Below are 16,099 nucleotides of genomic sequence, written 5' to 3'. Positions count from 1 at the left end.
TGCTCTAAACTGGTCAAGCACTAATAAGGCAGGTTTTTTCAGAAGCCCTCCAGGACGTTTGCACCACACTTTTTCAAGCCATATTCTCATTCCATTTTCGTCCATCCATCCTTTCTCATGAACATGTACAACAACTCCTCTTGGAATAACTTCTTTTGGAAATGTTTTTCTTTTGAAAATTAACATGGGTGGCAATTTGGTGCCGTCTGCACAACAAGACAACACAACCGTGTAATGGGTTTTCTCATGTCCGGAGGTTTTCACGGTGATAGTTTTGGCACCTTTCAGATCAACAGTCCTATTAGATGGCACATCAAAGGTTAGCGGGACTTCATCCATATTCCCAATCTGGCCAATTTCAAACCCATTTTTCTTCCTAGCATCAATGACAAATTTATGAAAAGACAGAATCTTATTTTCATATTCTTCTGGCACTTTTTGCGCAATTCTAGTTTTGGTGCGCATAGCAAGGCCACATCGCCTCATAAACCTGTAGCACCATGATGGTGATCCAGTAAAATCATGAATGCCATTCTCTACAGCAATGCGTTTGGCTTCATATATTATCATTTTTGTAGAGACTGATAAGCCATTATTCCGGTGATGTGTGATCCATTCTTTCATGGTCACGTCTAACTGTGGCCACTTTGCAGCATGCCCACGAAAAGTGTGCTTACTTTTATTCGCTTTTTGCAGCTGATCCTCCTGTTTTCTCCACTCTCTTATCATTTTTTCAGTTGGAGGTGGCCCAAAATGTCTCTCTGCTGCTCTGTTTCCATGCTCCTTTGCATATTTTACTACCTCTAGTTTAAAAGGAATCTTATATGCTATTCTTTTCTGCTTTATCATCTTTGTACCAGTATCTACGGACAAGGTTTTCTGCAAGAAAATACAGTGATGAAAAAAACTGTCAGTAACACACACACATTCACTCCATAAGACCTGTACACACTGTGATTGTGTTTGGTGAATAGCAGTGTTTTATGGAGGCTTTTAAAGTTTGAAATGAAATACCGTAAAGCATCTTGGATTTACCGGTATACGGTACATACAGTAGATTTTGCCTTCTGGACTTTCTGGGATATACGGTAGTGCGCTATGGCGATGATACATTTTGCCGCCCCCCACCCCGCCATGATTACCGGTACATACCATCCCCATTGCTAGTTAAAGGGATATCAAACACCAATTTTTTCTTTCATGATTCAGACAGAGCATGCAATGTTAAGCAAATTCGATTATCAATTTTGTTTCTTCTCTTGCTATCTGTAGGTTAGGACTGTAAGGTTAGGAGTAGTCTCATTTTTGGTTCAGCACCTGAGTAGCTCTTGCTACCGTAATTGGTGGCTAAAATCAAACATACCGGTATACTGTATACAAATACATTAAATACGGTAAATAAAGGACTGTAATGTTTAACCAAAACCCTAAACCAAAACCCTAACCCCAAACCTAAACCAAACCCATAACCCCAAACCTAAACCAAACCCTAACCCCAAACCTAACCCCAAACCTAACCCTAACCAAACCCAAAACCCTAACCCCAAACCTAACCCTAACCCTAACCCCAAACCTAACCCTAAACCTAACCCCAAACCTAACCCTAAACCCTAACCCTAACCCCAAACCTAACCCTAAACCCTAAACCTAACCCCTAAACCCTAACCAAACCCTAAACCAAAACCCTAACCCTTAAACCCTAACCCTTAAACCCTAACCCTAAACCAAAACCCTAAACCTAACCCTAACCCCAAACCTAAACCTAACCCCTAACCCTAACCCCAAACCTAACCCTAACCCCAAACCTAACCCTAACCCTAACCCCAAACCTAACCCCTAACCCTAACCCCAAACCTAACCCCAAACCTAACCCTAACCCTAACCCCAAACCTAACCCTAAACCTAACCCCAAACCTAACCCTAACCCCTAACCCCTAACCCCAAACCTAACCCTAAACCCTAACCCCAAACCTAACCCTAAACCCTAAACCTAACCCTAACCCCAAACCTAACCCTAACCCTAAACCCTAACCAAACCTAAACCTAACCCTAAACCAAAACCCTAACCCTTAAACCCTAACCCTTAACCCTAACCCTAACCCTAACCCTAACCCTAACCCTAACCCTAACCCTAACCCTAACCCTAACCCCAAACCTAACCCTAACCCTAACCCCAAACCTAACCCTAACCCCAAACCTAACCCTAACCCCAAACCTAACCCTAACCCCTAACCCTAAACCCTAACCCTTAAACCCTAACCCTAAACTCTAAACCCTAACCCAAAACAAGAATATTCATATCACAAAATAAAAATAGGGAGAAGTGTGTGTTAGGTACTATGAAACTGTAAACAATCAAACTGTCGGGTCCTCTGTTGTGCCGGTCATGTGACACACTCCCTTCTGCTACGGTCAAACTGTCGGGTCCTCTGTGTTGTTCCGGTCATGTGACATGTGACACACAACATTCTGCAATGGTAGCTGATAGAACTTGCCGCCGGACTGGGCCCCAGATGGAAAGCAGGTCAGGATCCATTTATGAACATTAAAACACTTTATTGCAGCTTATTAAAATTGAAATCCATAGTGGCAAAAGACATCCAGCATGTCCGCCGGATCAGCGGACATGCTGGATGTTTTTTGCCACTATGGATTTCAATTTTAATAAGCTACCGTAGGTACCGTAATCCGGTAATCAACCTGTAGATTTCAAACAGCTTCCATTACCTCGATCCGGACCGGTATTCATGATAAATCCATTTAAAGGATTCATGGCAGGCAGACACAAAATGAGAGGACAGCCTGGATTTATCATGAATATCGGTCCAGACCGAGGTAATAGAGGCTGTTTGAAATACCGGTAAATGTATTGGAAGTTGATTTGCCCTAAACGTTTGTTTTTACGGTAAATGAACACGAGCGGGGGGGCGAATCCTCTCACCTGTTGCTCTCACTAGATGCAGATAGTATACCGGGCCTTTATATAGGAGCTTCCGGTTCACTCAATTCAGCCCCCAGGCTCCCGCAGATTGTGCAGCCAAGTGAAGTGCTTGAAAAAATATAAAGCTATTTTAAATCACTATGCACACCATTAGTAAGTAAGCAACGCTTGCTACAACTACCCAGTGTCAGTTAGCCTAAAAATGCAAGCACAGGGCCTGCATTCGCACCATAAGATGCACAGACATTTCTCCTTACTTTTGAGAGGGAAAAAAGTGCGTCTTATGGTGCGAAAAATACGGTAACCTAACGCTACAAAAAATAAATAAAATCTAACATTACTAAAAAATAAAAATGCTAAAATTGCAGAAAATAAAAAAAATATTTATAAAAAATAATAAAGAAATTATCCAAAATTAATAAAAATTACATCTAATCTAATAGCCCTATAAAAACAAGAAAGCCACCCCAAAATAAAAACACCCCCTAACACTAACCCCAGGAAATCTACTCACAGTTCCTGAAGTCCGGACATCCATCTTCATCCAGGCGGCAAGAAGTCTTCATCCAGGCGGCGTCATCTTCCTCCATCATAGGGGCATGTTCTATCTTCATTCCAGTGACACAGAGCTGTGGCGGTGTGGAGCATAGCTGTCCAGGACCGGTGGCGACATCCAGCGCAGAACGTCCTCTTAATGCGATCGACCACCGCACACTGAAGCTTGAATGCAAGGTACCCCTTTTATATTGGGGTACCGTTGCATTCCTATTGGCTGAAGAATTCAAATCAGCCAATAGGATGAGAGCTGCTTTAATCCTATTGGCTTATTTTGTTTCGCAAAATACATAACTACTGGTCTCAGATTGCGGAACGGATCAGGGTGGTATAGGCTATAATGCAAGCATTTTAGCCGGACCCCACAACCCGTAATACGGGCGCAATGAAAATCCTGCACTCAAAAGTCATTTTTTGAGTGTGGAATGGATCGTTGAGTTACAGGCTAAAACGTTTGCGTTACAGCTATACCGCAGCGTAATATGGGAGACCTGCCATTCCACGTGCAATGGCCAATTTTTCAGCAGTATAGCAGTACAGCACTGTAACGCAAAACTTGTAATCTTGGTGTGAGTGTTTACCACCTCAGATGGAAGTTTATTCCATGAATCCACCACCCTTTCTGTAAAAAAATGCTTCCACAAATTTCTTCTGAATCTGCTACCCTCTAACTTTAGATTGTGACCCCTTGTTTTGACATTTATTTTTTTGTGGAAAATGCTTTTATTTTATTAAGTCCCTTCATATATTTGAAGGTTTCTATCATGTCACCTCTTTCCCTTCTATCATCTAAACTATACATATTTAGAGCATAGAGTCTTTCTTTGTACGTTTTATATTTTAGACCATGTACCATTTTAGTAGCCCTCTTTCGGACAGTTTCTAGTTTATTTATATCTTTCTGAAGATATGGTCTCTCCAGAACTGTACACAGTATTCCAGATTTGGCCTAACTAATGATCTGTAAAGTGGCATAAGAACCTTGCTATTTCTGCTACTAATACCTCTTCCACTGCAACCAAGCATTTGATTGGCCTTACTGGCTACACTGCTGCATTGTCTACCAAATTGTAAATCATCTGAAATAATAATTCCCAAGTCCCTTTCTTCTTTAGTTACAGTCAGTACCATTGAGACTATAATTGTTTTTTGGGGTTTTTGGATCCTATATGCATAATTTTGCTCTTGGTTATATTAAATGTCAGATCCCATTTATTTGACCAGTCCTCTAGTTTTTTTAATATCACTGTTCATTTGATCAACCCCTCCTAGAACATCAACTCTTTTACAAATTTTTGTATCATCAGCAAACAAGGAAACCTTCCCTTTAAGCCAACTTCCAATATCACTTATGAACATGTTAAACAAAACAGGTCCGAGAACTGACCCTTGGGGAACACCACTAGTAACTGATGCCTCATTTGAATGTGCTCCATTAATTGAAACCCTCTGTTGTCTATCTTTAAGCCAGCATTCTACCCACTTAACAATTTTGGCATCTACTCCAATGCAATACACTTTGTAAATGAATTTTTTGTGTGGGACGGTGTCAAATGCTTTGCTAAAGTCTAGATATGCAATATCTACAGCTCTTCCCTGGTCTATTCATTTAGTTACATGGTCAAAGAAATCAATTAGATTAGTCTGACATGATCTTCCAGCAGTGGAACCATGCTGTCATTTGTTTTCTAAATTGTTTGTCTGAAGGAAAGATACAAGTCTTTACTTTAAAAGAGTTTCCATTAATATCCCTGCAATTGAGGTCAAACTGACTGGCCTATAGTTAACAGAATTTTCCCTACTACCCTTTTTATGAAGAGGGACTACACTGGCAATTTCCCAGTCTTTTGGAACAACTCCTGTTAGACGTGACTGATTAAATAAATCAGCTAATGGAGTAGCTGTCATGGATCAAAGTTCTCTTAGAACCCTTGGATGAATATTATCTGGACCCACAGACTTAGTTACTTCTACTTGTATTTTTGATAAAGCCCTTGAAACCTCTTCCTCTGTACGTTATCATTTACAGTAACATCCCTTAATAGAACCTCACTATCTTTACCATCTATTGTAAAAACTGAACAAAAGTAATCATTTAAACAGTTTGTTATATATGTATACATATGTATTTATATGTGTATATATGTCTGTAAATACACATATACACATATAAAATACTTATACATCTGTACACATATTTATACATATGTCTATATATATACACACATATTTAGACATGTATTTGCATGTATCTCAATGTTAAAGCCCTTTGCCTGCATTTTTTCTTTTAACACCTGAGACCTCATTATCTTTGAGCCATTATAACTTTTTGTGTAAGATTTTTTTGGAATAATTTGTATTAAATAGTGTTATTATGAGTGTAAGTGTCTTTGTAATGTATTGTTGATGTGTTTTGTGACACTATTTCTTTGCAAAACAGTTAACCAGAGCTCTGAGGACGCGCTTACCAAAGGCACGTTAACTTCAATTGCACTTAAAGGGACAGTATACACTCATTTTCATATAACTGCATGTAATAGACACTACTATAAAGAATAAGATGCACAGATACTGATATAAAAATCCAGTATAAAATTGTTTAAAAACTTACTTAGAAGCTGTCAGTTTGGCTCTGTTGAAAAGGTAGCTGGAAAGCCCACTGCAAGTGGCAAATAAGACACCCCCCTCCCCCTTCTTTTGCATATGAAAAGACTCTTTACACAAACAGGAGCAAGCTGGAGAAGGTAGCTGACGGTATTCACATAAAACTTTGGAGCTTGGTTAGGAGTCTGAAAATCAGAGCAATGTTATTTAAAAATAAGCAAAACTATACATTTATTTTAAAAAAAAATTTTTTATGGGCTATATAAATAGATCATCTACAAAACATTTATGCAAAGAAAAAATGAGTGTATAATGTCCCTTTAAGCAATCACGTTTACTTTCAACTTGTAATACGAATGCTACACCGACACGCACAAACACCTGCAATAAACCCCTTTCACCCATGTATAACTGTTAGCGCGCCACTCACAGTCTGGCCCTTTAAGGGTAATACAGTGCTGCGTTAAATATCCCTTTAATACTTAAAGAGAGATGGATGTAAAAATAAAACATTATATTTAGATAGAACATGACCTGTTGCTGAAACTTAGCCCCATTCCATGAAAGCATAATGAGGTAGGCTCAGGATCATCCTGGTGTGACTAATTTACTTTCAGTGTATAGAAGGGTACAAGTCTGTGTCCATCTATATATTAAACCATGTCTCATGAGATATCTGTACCCCACTAAACACTCTGCCATTCTTCAGAAGATGACTGTACCCTGCTTCTATACATTCAGCCAGGCTTTATAAGATGTCTGTAACCATCTTTACATTCAACCATGACTCATGAGATATCTGTACCCCACTATACACTCTGCCATTCTTCAGAAGATGACTATACCCTTCTATACATTCAGCCAGGCTTTATAAGATGTCTGTACCCATCTTTACTTTCAACCATGTCTCATGAGATATCTGTACCCCACTATACACTCGGCCATTCTTCAGAAGATGACTATACCCTTCTATACATTCAGCCAGGCTTTATAAGATGTCTGTACCCATCTTTACTTTCAACCATGTCTCATGAGATATCTGTACCCCACTATACACTCGGCCATTCTTTAGAAGATGACTATACCCTTCTATACATTCAGCCAGGCTTTATAAGATGTCTGTACCCATCTTTACTTTCAACCATGTCTCATGAGATATCTGTACCCCACTATACACTCTGCCACTTCACAAGATGACTGTACCCTTCTATACATTCATCCAGGCTTTATGTGATTCCTGTACCCCACTATACACTCTGTCATGCTTCACAAGATGGCTGTACCCCTCTATACATTTAACTATGCCCGATTAGATGTTTGTACCCCTCAATAAACTCCCTCATAAGATGCCTGTATCCCTATGTGCAGTAAATCATGCCTTATTTGATGTCTGCACACCTCTATACATTTCGCCATGCTTTATAAGATGTCTGTACCCCACTTTAAACTGTGCAATGCTTCACAAGATGGCTGTACCCCTCTATACATTTAACCATGCCTTATAAGATGCCTGTATATAAACTTAACTATGCTTCACAGGATGTCTGTAACTCTTTATACAGACATCCATGCCTCATAAATGTTGGTACATCTCTATGAGATGTCTGTACCCATCTATGTACTCAGCCATTCCTCACAAGATGTCTCTAATCCTCCATACACTCAGCTATACAGCACCAGATTTCTGTACCCCTCTATACATTCAGCCATGTCTCATAAGATGTCTGTACCTGCCAGAAGCACTTACCTGGAAGACATCGGAGGACTGCGCTATCCTGTATAGCGCACTGGAAACCGGCTGCACTAACACAGGATCAGATAGCGTGCTGAGGACAGTCACACTATTGCCAAACCAAATAGCACACAGAAGAATGGGGACCACGATTTTCACTCTTCAGGCTCCAGGACATAGTCCAACCAAGCAACCTCCAGTAATGGGTTCCTTTAATGTGTTTCTCTGAAGTGCGCTATGTGGTTACAGAGGGTGCAATGGCACTAATGCCTTAACTTATATAGCTATTCTTGGCTCGCTAAGTCCTGTATGTATATGATGCACGTTGCTGCATCATACAGATACCACTTCTGAGCCTATAAATTATTCTTGCTCCCTTCAGATGGTGCTTGGTGATTCTGATACCCTCATGTCAGTAACCTTTGCTCTCAGTCACTTTACTAACCCCTGGATCCTTCTCCTTGCACCTATCCAGCCTGCAATGTGCTTCACTTATCTTATTTATTTATAAAATGTTTTACCTGGAAAAATACATTAAGATGTCTCTTGTTTTCAAGTATGTCTGTTGTTTTCAAGTATGTCTTCTGACTCCATTACATTTGCTTACATCTTGGTATCTTGTTTGATTTAGACTAAACCTTGTGGTTGACCTTTGGGTATGTTTACTGGAACTGAGTTTATCTTGTCCCTTGAATTTAGTTAACCTTCTTCTGGTCTACCGAACTGTGACTTGATTTTACTGTAGTACCTGTGACTTCTGAAGTGCCACCTGCATCCTGGATTCTCTCCTCAACCTTTGAAGATAAATCTCAACAGTACCCCTCTATACACCCAACCATGCCCCATGAGATGTTTGTACCCCTATTTACACTCATCCATACCTCATGAGATGTTTGTACCCTTACTTACACACAACCATGCCTCATGCAATGTTTTTACCCTTACTTACACTCAGCCATGTCTCATAAGATGTCTGTACCTGCCAGAAGCACTTACCTGGAAGACATCGGAGGACTGGGCTATCCTGTATAGCGCACTGGAGACCGGCTGCACTAACACAGGATCAGGTAGCGTGCTGAGGACAGTCACACTATTGCCAAACCAAATAGCGCACAGGCGATTGTTTACACTTCAGGCTCCAGGACATAGTGCAGCCAAGCAACCTCCAGTAATGGGTTCCTTTAATGTTTTTCTCTGAAGTGCGCTATGTGGCTACAGAGGGTGCAATGGCATTAATGCCTTAACTTATATAGTTATTCTTGGCTCGCTAAGTCCTGTATGTATATGATGCACGTTGCTGCATCATACAGATACCACTTCTGAGCCTATAAATTATTCTTACTCCCTTCAGATGGTGCTTGGTGATTCTGATACCCTCATGTCAGTTACCCTTGCTCTCAGTCACCTTACTACCTCCTGGATCCTTCTCCTTGCACCTATCCAGCCTGCATTGTGTCTTATTTATTCATAAAATGTTTTACCAGGAAAAATACATTGAGATGTCTCTTGTTTTCAAGTACGTCTCTCGTTTTAAAATATGTCTTCTGACTCCATTACTTTTGCTTACATCTTGGACTGTGTTTTTGATTAATTCCTGGTACCTTGTTTGATTTGGACTAAACCTTGTGGTTGACCTTCGGCTATGTTTACTGGAACTGAGTTTATCTTGTCCCTTGAATTTAGTTAACCTTCTTCTGGTCTACCAAACTGTGACCTGATTATACTGTATTACCTGTATTACCTGTGACTCCTGAAGTGCCACCTGCATCCTGGATTCTCTCCTCAACCTTTGAAGATAAATCTCAACAGTACCCCTACAGCCATGCCTCATGAGATGTTTTTACCCCTACTTACACACAGCCATGCCTCATGAGATGTTTGTACCGCTACTTACAGTTAGCCATGCCCCATGAGATGTTTTTAACCCTACTTACACACAGTCATGCCTCATGAGATGTTTGTACCACTACTTACACTCAGCCATGCACCATTAGATGTTTGTACCCCTACTTACACACAGCTATGCCCCAAGAGATGTTTGTACCATTACCTACACTCAGCCATGCCCCATGAGATGTTTGTACCCCTACTTACACACAGCGATGCCCCATGAGATATTTTTACCCTTACTTACACACAGTCATGCCTCGTGAGATGTTTGTACCCTTACTTAGAGATAGATAGATAGAGAGAGAGAGATAAATAGAGATAGAGAGAGACAGATAGAGAGAGGTAGAGAGAGAGAGAGAGAGATAAATAGAGATAGAGATAGATAGAGAGAGAGAGAGATAAATAGAGATAGAGAAATATAGATAGAGAGAGATAGAGAGATAGAGAGAGATAGAGAGAGACAGAGAGAGAGAGAGAGAGACACAGAGAGAGAGATAGAGAGATAGTGATATATATATATATATATATATATATATATATATATATATATATATATATATATATATATATATATATATATATATAGAGAGAGAGAGAGAGAGAGAGAGAGAGAGAGAGAGAGAGAGAGAGAGAGATAAATATATATATATAGAGAGAGAGAATGAGATAGAGCGAAAGAGCAAGAGAGAGAGAGAGATAGATAAGAGAGATAGATAAGATAGATTCAGATAGATAGATTCAGTTAAATAGATAGATAGATAATAGATTGATAAGCAGACAGATAAATAAATAGATTCTGATAGACAGATAGATAGATGTGGATAGACAGATAGATAGATAGATAGATAGATAGATGTGGATAGACTGATAGATTCTGTATATGGGAAGGGAAAGCAATAATTATAGGGTTTACATGGTCAGATAACAAATCTCTGATGAATCCCTCATCAGCACCATCCAGATGTATCTTCCTTGCAGACTATATCAGTGCTGGGTCTTAATCATCTCTGTGCACTAATACACACTTGTAAAGCTACAGACAGACATCTTACTAGAGTTTCCAGAGGGAATATTGATTTTTCTTTATGAAAATGAAAAAGAACAAAATGTCTCTAAAAGGACAGTAATAGAGAGATGATAAGTGCAGTCATGTTCAGAATTAGTTCCATTTGTGAAGTCTCTGCCTGTAATATCTGTGTAATCACAGTGTGTGCCTGGCTATGTGATTACTGTGCAGTTCATTCATTGACATTAGATCCCATCTGCACTAGACAAAGGGACATAGTCATTAACCCTTCAGAGCCCATCATAAATATAAAGCATTTAGTATCTTGCACCATATGGAACACACATCAGTTCCATGAAATTATACGGCACAATTGCTGTATTATAAAATGCATTTATACTGTGCTATGTCTGTGTGATACATGTAGGGTGCAGGTGCAATGTTGTAGTGCTATATATTTTATCTATCTATCTATCTATCTATCTATCTATCTATCATAAGGTTGCCACCTTTAGCTTAGTCCAAAACTGAATACTCTTGCACCCTGCACAGAACAGCACTTTTTTCCCCAGAGTACACACTGTTTATAATAACAAACATACACCTAGATTTAGAGTTTTGCGGCCAAAGGGCTGCGTTAGCTACGCACGTTTTTTTTCTAGCGCTGCTTCTAAACAACGCTGGTTTTTAGAGTTCTCTGAAGGGCTGCATTAGGCTCCAAAAAGGGAGCGTAGAGGCATATTTACCGCCACTTCAACTCTCAATACCAGCGTTGCTTACGGTAGCGGCTAGCTGGAAAATGTGCTTGTGCACAATTCCCCCATAGGAAACAATGGGGCAGTTTGGGCAGAAAAAAAACCCAACACCTGCAAAAAAGCAGGGTTAAGCTCCTAACGCAGCCCCATTGCTTCCTATGGGGAAACACTTTCTAAGTCTGCACCTAACACCCTAACATGTACCCCGAGTCTAAACACCCCTAACCTTACACTTATTAACCCCTAATCTGCCGCCCCCACTATCACTGACCCCTGCATTACACTATTAACCCCTAATCTGCCGCTCCGGACACCGCCGCAACCTACATTATACCTATGTACCCCTAATCTGCTGCCCCTAACATCGCCGACACCTACATAATATTTATTAACCCCTAATCTGCCCCCCCCAATGTCGCCGCTACCTTACCTACACTTATTAACCCCTAATCTGCCGACCGGACCTCGCCGCCACTCTAATAAATGTATTAACCCCTAAACCGCCGCACTCCTGCCTCGCAAACCCTATAATAAATAGTATTAACCCCTAATCTTCCCCCCTAACATTGCCGCCACCTAACTTCTAGTATTAACCCCTAATCTGCAGACCGGACATGATTTATCTTTTCTTTTATGTTAGGAATTATATAACATGAGGAGCAGGGTTGACCAATCAGAGACCCTCATTCTTCAGTTAGAAGACAAAGTGCGAGCAATGAGCAGGGGAGGTCCAACTCTGATGGAGACAGTGCAGAAGATTCAAGAAGCCAGTGAGACAGAAGTGAAGCGACTGCAGACTGAGACAGAGAATCTATATAATCATAGTGTAAGTATATTCTATCCCATGCTTAGCTGATAGGTACAGTTGTTCCTCTGCTGGCAGCCAGGCTTTCTCACTAATATATTATTAAAAATGTTGTTATGAAAATGTCTCCTATAGAGAAGAAAATGAAGGTACCAGGTTCCAAAATTCTTAAGGGAATAATGTAATTGTACAATTAAAGGGACAGCAAACTGTAATTAAACCTATTGCTTGTTATTTGTGTGAAAAGGGTTAAGTTTGTGCACGTGTCCAGGTGCTGAGCTTGGAACCTATGAATGCACTTGCTTGCCTGTGCACAAGAGCATACTTACCATTCAGCAGGAAAGTATAGTCTGAGATTGACCCCTTATCAGAGGGGGGTAAAAAAAGACATAGAGCTGACTTTTTTTTTACCTATTAAAAGTTGGTTAAATTTATAGTGAAACTATCCCCAAATGCATGTTCTATACCTAGGGACTCATTCCTCATTGGCTGAAACAGAGACAAACCTCTGAATTTACCCATGCTTATGGTTTCTCTGCTCTGTAACTGTAGTTTGGTAACGATTGGAGAGTGCACATGGGGTAGACTCACTGGTGCTGGAGGAACAGTTTCAGCTTTGCTGTATTGCTCGATGTCATCCCAAGTAAAAAAAACTAGCAGAGGCAGAAAGTGAATAAATCTGCTCATTATCAGTCTCAGCATAAGAAACACTTTCCTTATGCATTGGGGCATCATCCAAGCAGTTTATCAGTGGTAAGTCTATTGCAGGGGGATTTGTGATGCACAACATCTAATATCCCTGTAATGCACAGTGCTCCAGGATTGCAAGATATATTAAAGGGACATGAAAGTTCAAAATGAAACATTCATGGTTGAAATAGAACATGAAATATTGGGATAATTTTCAGATATTGTCTGTTATCAAATTTACTTTGTACTCTTGGTATCCTCTGTTGAAAAGTATACCTATGTATGCTCCGGGGCAGCAATACACTACTGGGAGCTAGCTTCTGATGGGTGGCTGCATATATATGCCTCTTGTCATTGGCTCACCTGATGTGGGTAGCTAGCTCACAGCAGGGCATTTTAGCACTGGTGCTGACTATAACTATGTGTTTAGCTCAATTGCAAGGGTTAAACACATAGGGGTTAATTACAATCTCACACTTCTTTTCAGCAGATAACTATTTCTCAACCTTATCCGATAATGTCATTTTGCTTTTCAAGGGATCACAAACCTAAAATACTGTTAATATCGCTCAAGGTTTAAATGTTTACCTTCCAAATTGTTATCTTCATCCTTAAAGGGACATTAAACACTTTGAGATAGTATTATAAAATGATACATTTTTTATATAAAAAATCTCTGCAATATACTTTCATTATTTATTTTGTCCCCTTTTCCTGTAATTCCATTCTATAATTGTGAGCTTTTCAGTTCCTGTTAGAAATGGAAGTGCAGAACACTGTTATATTCTACACAGCCATTGGCTGCACACTCTAGTGACCTATTTATAACTGTCCCTAATTGGCCACAGCAGAGAAGGTAACCTAAGTTACAACATGGCAGCTCCCATTGTTTTATAGACACTATGGGGCCGATTTGTCATCGGTCTGTCCGACATGATCCGTCAGACAGACATCGATGTATGCTGTCGGCATTTATCATTGCACAAGCAGTTCTTGTGAAATGCTTGTGCAATGCCGCCCCCTGCAGATTTGCGGCCAATCGGCCGCTAGCAAGGGGTGTCAATCAGCCCGATCTTATGAGATCGGGGGGATTGATGCTTGCAGCCTCAGAGCAGGTGGACCAGTTAAGAAACAGCGGTCTTAAGACACTGCTGTTTCTGAAGGCTCGCGTGGAAATGGGCTTCAGGGGTCATTTCGCCATTGATAAATCGGCCCCTAAAACTTATTTTGTCACTATTTTAACAATTAATGAAACTTTAAAAAATGAATCTACTTGTTATTCTCACTGATCTTTTCTTTGAATGTGTCATTCAATCTAACAATTATTTAGTGTTTAATGTCCCTTTAATCTCCTAATTTAATAATCCAAAACAAAATGCGCAGGATAATGGGCAAACAAAACAGGGATTTTGAGGGTCCAGCAATTACATCACAGGTTGATGAATGCTGATTAAGTGTTTATGCCAAAACTGTAACAACTTATAATAGAAATACTTTTGCTAATGGAAGTGTATTGCAAAATGTGCTTCTATTTAAAATTGAAACCCAGTCAATCACACATCAGTTTTGACCTCTCTGTCACTTTAATGAAACATGACAATCACTTGTTTTTGGGAATAGTACATAGCTGACCAAAAGCCGTGACCTCTTCATTTTTCAATTTCAAAGTGATTCAGGAAATAGCTCTTTCCTGTATAATAAATTTGTTACCCAGAGAATGAAGGACACAATTTTAAGGCTTGTTTAGAATGATATCTGGGAACCAATGGCTCCATTCCAGTGGTAATTTTTTTCTGCTCAAGTGGTAACTGCGCTCATAGTTTTAGCGCAAGTTAAAGACTCAGGCACAGTAACTTCAGGACTTTGGATATCGTGGCCGTGCGCCCTGAAGAAATATCTTTTAGTTATCATTTGCACGCTAACCCGACACTGCTCAAGATCAACTGCGCTAAAACCGAAGGTGTGTTAGGATTACTTTACATTCCTTTACATTCTTCACATAGAACAAAATGTTCTTTTTATTTTAATATACATATATATATATATATAATATTTTTTGTAATATATAGTATACAGTATATATATATATACCTTTTATAACTATATGAATATATCTATCTATCTATCTATATATATATATATATATATATATATATATATATATATATATATATATATATATATAAAGCAAGAAAACCCCAAAGGAGGGAAACATTGAGGCCGAAGCTACATCCAAGGTCAGTTCAAAACCAGTTTATTGGCAGAGTGCAGGTACAAAGGTGAAGCCAGGACATAAACACCTGACGCGTTTCGCGCATGCGCACATGCGCTTCATCATATATTGTATATACAGCTACCTATAGAAATATCAATAATAAAATTAACATTTGTTTTCTAAGTGATGAACATAGAAGTTCCAAGTATTTTTTATCCAAAACACATTAAAAATGGCATAGCAGGTTTCAAGGCATTTGACTGGGAAGGGCTCAGAAGTCTGTGTATGTGTGTGTATATATATATATATATATATATATATATATATATATATATATGTGTGTATAAATGTGTATTTATGTGTATATATGTATGTATGTATGTATGTATGTATGTATGCGTGCACATACATATTTACAACTATAGACACATATATACACATGTATACACAAATATATATATATATATATATATATATACACACTGTATATGTGTGTGTGTATACACATATGTATTTATGTGTTTATAGGTGTATATACACCTATAAACACATACATACACATGTATATATGTACTATATACATATACATATATACATATACATATATATATACTGTATATACACACACAAATTGGAGCCATTTCCAGTCAAGCACTTTGCCATATACCATATCCCTGTTTCACCCTTTTAATACCTTTTTATCAATATTTAAGTTTAATTTTTTTTTATAGAAAGTGTATACATGAGTGTAATAGTTTATTTTACTATGTTTTTGATGTGTTTTGTGCAACTTTTTTTGTAACTCTTACACTTTACTTAAGGGGGTCAATTTACTAATGTGCAAGCAGACACGATACGATGTAGCGCATCATGTCCGCTGCACATCGATAAATGCAGACAGCATAC

The 16,099-nt window shown here is 39.1% G+C and overlaps 1 protein-coding gene across 1 annotated transcript in view; it reads left to right on the top strand.

Annotated features, from left to right (window-relative positions):
* Positions 1-16,099, top strand: part of LMNTD1 (lamin tail domain containing 1) — a 392,761-nt gene that overhangs the window by 71,233 nt on the left and 305,429 nt on the right. The window contains exon 5 of the mRNA XM_053719705.1: positions 12,124-12,309. Coding sequence (XP_053575680.1) covers positions 12,124-12,309 — 186 coding nt within the window. The remainder of the gene's footprint in view (positions 1-12,123; positions 12,310-16,099) is intronic.

The sequence above is a fragment of the Bombina bombina genome, chromosome 6 (genome assembly GCF_027579735.1).
Source record: "Bombina bombina isolate aBomBom1 chromosome 6, aBomBom1.pri, whole genome shotgun sequence".
NCBI classification, from domain to species: Eukaryota; Metazoa; Chordata; class Amphibia; order Anura; family Bombinatoridae; genus Bombina; species Bombina bombina.
Note: the sequence above shows the minus strand (reverse complement) of the source record. Positions and strands in the feature narration are given on the sequence as shown.